The sequence below is a fragment of the Gracilinanus agilis genome, chromosome 2, assembly GCF_016433145.1.
Source record: "Gracilinanus agilis isolate LMUSP501 chromosome 2, AgileGrace, whole genome shotgun sequence".
NCBI lineage: Eukaryota > Metazoa > Chordata > Mammalia > Didelphimorphia > Didelphidae > Gracilinanus > Gracilinanus agilis.
Genome location: NC_058131.1, coordinates 54,218,928 through 54,224,927, shown reverse-complemented (window position 1 = coordinate 54,224,927; position 6,000 = coordinate 54,218,928). Strand labels below are relative to the sequence as shown.

Below are 6,000 nucleotides of genomic sequence, written 5' to 3'. Positions count from 1 at the left end.
ATAGGCATCTTCATTTGAAGACCTCCAGGGATGGGGAACTCACTCCCTTTTGAACCAGCTATTCCCCCTTTTTTGGATGGCTCCCTAGACAGAACCAAAATTAGCTGCTATAATTTTCACCCACTGCTCTTAGATCCACTCACTATGGTCAGAAAGAACAATTTTAATCTCTTCATCTATGGGTGGAATTCTGAATGCACTTTTTCAAAACATGTTTGATCTCAAAAAAAAAAATCTCCTTATCCCTTCTTTTTCATTCTCTCCCCTTCCAAAAACAATTATTTCTGTTGGTTGCATAGATGACGTCGCTCCAAAGTGACCCCCGATCTTTTCTTTAAGAGAAAGGTGCCCCCAACCCTGAGCAGCCTTGCTGGAGAGGACCAGAGACGCGAGTGACCCCTCTCGGTCTGGGGGAGGAGACCAGGGCCCGGTTCAGAGAGCCTCAATCCCAGCTGGCCACGAACATGGCGGCGGCCCTGCCAGGAGAGGCCGGCTGGGATCCCAAGCGTCGTCACCCGCCCGTCCGGGCCTGCCCCGTGGGGCGGCCTCCAGGTTGGGTCTTCCTGTGCGAGCTCGGACCCTCTCTGGCCTCCCGGAGCCCCCGGACTTCCAGACTGCGTCTGTGAGGACGAAGGGGCCAGCTAGCACTCGTTAGGAGGTGGCCCGGCCCGGCCTTCCCTCGGCCGCCACAGGAGGAGCGCCTCTGGGACTCTGCTCACCCCCACAGCGCGGCCCGGGAAGACGACTCCCAGAGAAGGAATGGAGGGGGCCAAACGCGCTTTATTTAAAAACAGCGAGAAGCGCGCGGCCGGCCCTGCGCCTGCTGCCTGGGGCTCGAGGCCCGCCGTGCCCGCACGTCCTCCCGGCCCGCAGCGCCCTGCTCGTGCCCCCTCAGCACTCCTTCGTTCCTGCGTCTCCCGAAGCTCTCCTGCCCGGGGAAACCGGCCCCAGCAGGAAAGTGCCCGAGAAGCGCTCGGGGACCGGCGCGGCGCTCTTCCCGCCGGGGGGAAGGACGTCTCCAGGAACGGGAAAGACCTCAGCAGTGTCCGAGGAGGAGACGCGCTTCTGGGCCTAAACGGCATCCTCGTAGAACGCCCTGGCCATGGCGTGGGCCACTTTGATCACCTTCCTGTCCTTGGCGTCGGGCCCCATGTTGTCCCGGGCCGCCCGGACCCAGTGCTCCTCAGTCCTCGGCAGGTAGCGCGCGTACTCCTCCCCGGGCTCCACCGCCGGGTGCCGGCCCCCTTCTGACAACAGAGAAGGGGAGGGTCAGCTGCCTGCAGGCGACAGCCCCAACCGCCAGCCCAACCCAGGGGAGGGACCGAGGCCCCCCACAGACCTCCTGCTTGCCCAGAGAGGGCGGGGAGCAGAGGGAGGAGGAGGAGGAGATCGGGGGAGTCAGTGGGCACTATTCGTCTAAGGGAGGCGTCGAGAAGACTCATCCCCCGAGGCCAAGGCTGGCCTCGGCCCCCTTCGTGGCGGGACCCTGGGTGGGTCACTTCCCCTGGAGCAGGTCAAGGCCCATTGTGCCAGGATCTCTGCCAAGAGCACCCCAAACGGGGCCACGAAGGGTCGGACACAGTAACTAGAAACGAGTGACCAGCACACGGGAAACGTTTTCCCACAAGCAGACTCTGTAAGTGGCTCTAAATGAGGGTCTCGGAAGGGGTGGCCTCCTCACACAGGGAGCTCCTCAGCAAAAACTGCTGAGAAGTCCCTGAGCAGCCTGAGGACGGGACCTAGCCTGACCTCTAGGGTTCCTTCAGTGCTTCTGGGGTATTTACTTTAAAGAAGACACAATAGGATCTTTCATTACTTTTTCTTAAACCTGTAGGTTCTGTCCTAATATCAGTTGTGAGACCAAAGAGTGGTTAGGGCTAGGCAGTCAGGGTTAAGTGACCTGCCCAGAGTCACACAGCTAGGAAGTAGCTGAGGCCAGATTTGAACTTAGGTCTTCCGGACTCCAGGCCTGGCACTCTATCCATTCTATCCTAGCTGACCCAGGAATTTTCTAAATAACAAAGTCTCTCCCGGTAATCTTTAAAAGACGCTATATATTTAAATCCTAATTTACAGCCAATTTTTGAGAAAAATACATTTATTACCCCAAAAGCTACATTTCTGGTTAAAAAAAAAAGAATACTGTAACGATTAAAATAAAATTTAAATTAAAATGCTGTTCTCTATCCCTATTCTTTTTTCCCCTCCTTGGTAAGGCAATGATATACATGCTCTAGGTGGTGTACCAATTTATCTTGCTTTGGTGACATTTTTCCTCTGGAAAGTCTTCGAGGTTTGGCCCCACCAAGAAGCCTCCAAACCTTGCCTCGTGTCTCTAACAAAACAGTTAACAAACTTTTGTCTTTTCCCATTTTGGGGGCCCCAGCCATCCTGTCCCTCTTAACACAGGCAAGTGAAGAGAGGAATGAGCATTACCTTCATCCTCCTCGCTTTCCTCCTCTGTCTCCTCGTCCTCCTCTTCCTCCTCTCCCCCTTCTGCTCCTTCCACTTCTTCGTCTTCCGAGTCACTGTCCTCCAGCCATTCTTGAGTTTCTTCAACAGCAAAATCAATCAATCAATCAATCAATCAATCAATCAATGGATACAACTAAGGCCCAGACAGGTTAGGGTAGAACTACAATACATACTCTCTCAACCCTTCATTATTAAGGAAATAAATGATTGGACCATTCCCTCCCTCTGCCCTGGGCTCTCAAAGAAGACAGTTCAGAGTCTGACCATTTGATCTGCAAATGTGTTATTAAGTGAAGGAAGCACAGGAAGACTTATATGACTAATTTTAAAAAATGACAACCTACAAAGATCAGAAATGAACAGGTTACCAAGCAGCACCCAGCTTAGATGGGAAAAGAAGATGCTGGCTTTGACAAGGGAAGCATCTCTCTCCAGAACTCCAAAACTGCCTGCTTGTCTCCCTCGTGCCCCAGAGAGGAATGCTGCTTTTAGCTGCTGGCAAGGAACAAAGGCAGGAGAGGGAGGAAAAGCACTCGGCTCAAAGCTAGAAGAAAAGATGGTCAATATTTTTAAAATAATAAATTTTGAAGACTCGGGCTGTATGCAAGGGTCCTGATACTTGGAGAAGGCAGTCAGTGATTTTTCTTAAGGGGACAAAGGAAGGAAAGTGTGAATCATTCCATCCAGAGGCAATCCACATTCCCTTCCTCAGTCCCCCAGGCAAAAAGGAGGGGCTTGTCCCTAGGTAAAAATAATGATGTTAATGTTCCTTGGGACTGGAAACTGGGTTTAATTTAATTTTAAGTCCCCCCCTTAATGATGTTCCATTAATTTATATAGACTTTAGAGCTTGGAATCTTTTAATAGCACTAACTCCAGGGAAATGAAATCTGAAAAAGCTGACTCTGCCGGTCAAAATTAGCAGCTGCGTAGGTTTTTTTTCCCCAGTACCCAACAGCAGCACAATGACCATTTCCAGCTCTGTGTACATCTCACATGTTCAGGTTTTCCATGGTGTGAAACATGAGTGCTTTAGCCACCTGCCTTGTCCATCCCTAGAAGGAGAAGGAAGGGATGGCTGTCCTGGCCCATTTTCTGGGGGGGACCTTGGCTGCCTGGGATGTGTTCACCCAGCACTCCCAGCACTTCAGCAGTGGCAAGGGGGCCAAACAGCAGCAGCTTGTAGGGGAAGTCACCAGAGCTTGGGGCAGTGCTGGAAGTGGGATTCTCAACTCCAACTTCCACCTACTCCCAGGAAGGGTCCTATCACCAACTCTTCCACAGGCAGGAAAAAGGGGAGTTGGTCCAAATATGATAATTAGATTAAATCTACCCTGCCCATCTTTAGATTTAATCACCAAAATGAAAACATCACCACTTAACTCATAACTTGGGTCTGTGACCCACGTGTGCTAGAGTAAGTGACAAATCAGAGTTTACTGTCTCCTGGGCAGTCCTAAGAAAAGCATCTGTTATGATTGGACACATAAACTAAGAGGAAGGCACAGGAAGTGACGCAAAAGAGACCCCTTTAAAAGAGAGTCCAGTGAGCTCAGCCTCTTGGTTTCTTATTCGTGGCTTGGACATGGAAGAGCTCTGGACCTGGGACCCTGAGTCCTTGGTGAGACTGCTCTTAAATCTCTCTCTTAGAACTACATGTGGTAAGTGAAGAAGGCTGACTCCTTTAACCTCCCAGGAGGTACTAGCTTCCCAGCTCCCTTGATTGGGAGAAGCCCTTGTGGCTAAACCCCTTGTTAATTGACTTTTAGGCTGTGGCTGGGCCTCTGGAGCCCTGCCAGAGTAAAGCCCAGATTTGAATACAAATCTCTTACTTTACAGTCTTCTCATCTCTCAACTTCCATTCTCTCCTATATTTTGTAAATAAACTTCTATAAAAGTCATTTTGACAAGGTTATTCTTTAATTGGGGATTGATAATTATTCAATTCCGACCAAACCTTTTAATATTCACTCAATCAAAACCCCTTTTAACCCCTTACACAAAGCAGGCTGTTCATTCCAACACAATTGGCCAGAGTAGCTGCTTGGCTTTTTCTTCCCTTTCTTTCCCTCTCAACATAACAGAGATGGAATTTTTTCTTCTTTCTCCCCACCCTTCCATTTGCACATTCTAATGCTCTAAGCTTCGAAGACTCACTACTTCCTCAAAGCCAGCTTTCTCATCATTTGCTAAAGTTCAGCTGCAATGATTTTTAAAATTTTTCATTAAAATCCATGTGCTTCTAGGGCCCCCTCTTTGCAATGCATTCCATTTTACATATTATATCCACATTTTTTCAAAATCCATCAGTGCTTGTTGCTCCTGCTGAGTAAGGGGGCCATTTCCCAGTCAGTTTTCTGTCAATGCTTTCTCATTCCATAAAACATAAAACTCTCCCCAGACTTTCCTTAATTCTTTAGTCTGAACTCTTAAACAGGAGGAGAGCTACCTGAGTCCTGAACCATGGTCTTTCCTTCAGAAGAAGCTTAAAGGGAAACAGGAACACTGATGAATGAGGGAGTGGCGGAAACATTTCAGAAGGGACAAAAAAGAAGACCAAGGCTTCAAAGCTAGAAGGGCAAAAAGATGGTTGGAGGAGGCTAAGCTATGCCATGTTTAGTTCTTGTGCATAAATACAGCAAATGTCTGTTTGACAGCCTAAGGGACAAGGCCCCAGAAGAAATCTGCTCTGCAATGATACGGTTGCCCACGGCACCCCCAAAAAGGCTGCCCCTAAGGAGACAAGTCTTTAAAGACACAAGGACAGGAGAACTGACTGTGGACGGTGCTCCATCAGCTCACCTCTCTGTCCCTCAAACTCACATTGTTACTGGATGATGGAAAACTGAGTAATGATCAAACCAGCCAGATAGGTATGTTAGGGTCTAAGTAAAAAGAGTGCCAGAAGGGTTTGGATAAGAGGACTTCCAAGGCCTTGGAAATTCTCTCTCTCCTTCCTCCCTTTCCTTCTGTCTCTCTCTCCTCTTCTTTAGCTTTCTTTTTGCCCACCCTGCCCCCCTGCCTGCTGTGTCACCCCAAACCCAAACTTACTGGGATCCATTTCTACCAAGACCTTCCACTCGTCCATCTTGTGAAGATCCAGGCAGTAAAAGTCGTTGAGGGTAAACTGGCGGTCCCCAGCCTCAAACATCCCCCCGTAGACGTAGAGCAGCCCTTGCTTGACGGCCAGCATGGCATTGGAGCGAGGACAGGGTTCTACCAAAGGGCCGCCGGCCTCATCCCCGGCTTCTTCCTCGTCAGATTCAGAGTCGGCCCTTGAAGATGGCCCCGGCGCGGGGATCACTTGTTTAATGGTCATGACCGTTCCGTCCTCGGCCACCACTTCTGTGATCACCTCCTGAGGCTCGTGGGGGCTGCCCTGCTCACTCTCCTGACTCTCCACGCTGTCCGGCTCTGCTTTCTTGCCTCGCCTCCGCTTCCTCTTCTCGCACTTGGGGCCCTTTGGATAAGGCGAGAGAAAGCAAAGACACATTAGTGGGACGTGAGACGATAACGCGCACGAGA

General features: G+C 50.1%; 1 protein-coding gene across 2 annotated transcripts in view; it reads right to left on the bottom strand.

Annotated features, from left to right (window-relative positions):
* Positions 1-774: 774 nt before the first annotated feature.
* Positions 775-6,000, bottom strand: part of KLHDC4 (kelch domain containing 4) — an 89,023-nt gene continuing 83,797 nt past the window's right edge. The window contains exons 10-12 of one of the 2 annotated variants that reach the window (XM_044663191.1): positions 5,527-5,935; positions 2,437-2,553; positions 775-1,247 (exon numbers count right to left, since the gene is read on the bottom strand). In XM_044663191.1, coding sequence (XP_044519126.1) covers positions 1,072-1,247; positions 2,437-2,553; positions 5,527-5,935 — 702 coding nt within the window. In that variant the 3' untranslated portion in view covers positions 775-1,071. The remainder of the gene's footprint in view (positions 1,248-2,436; positions 2,554-5,526; positions 5,936-6,000) is intronic. The other variant, XM_044663192.1, reaches the window with a different exon arrangement.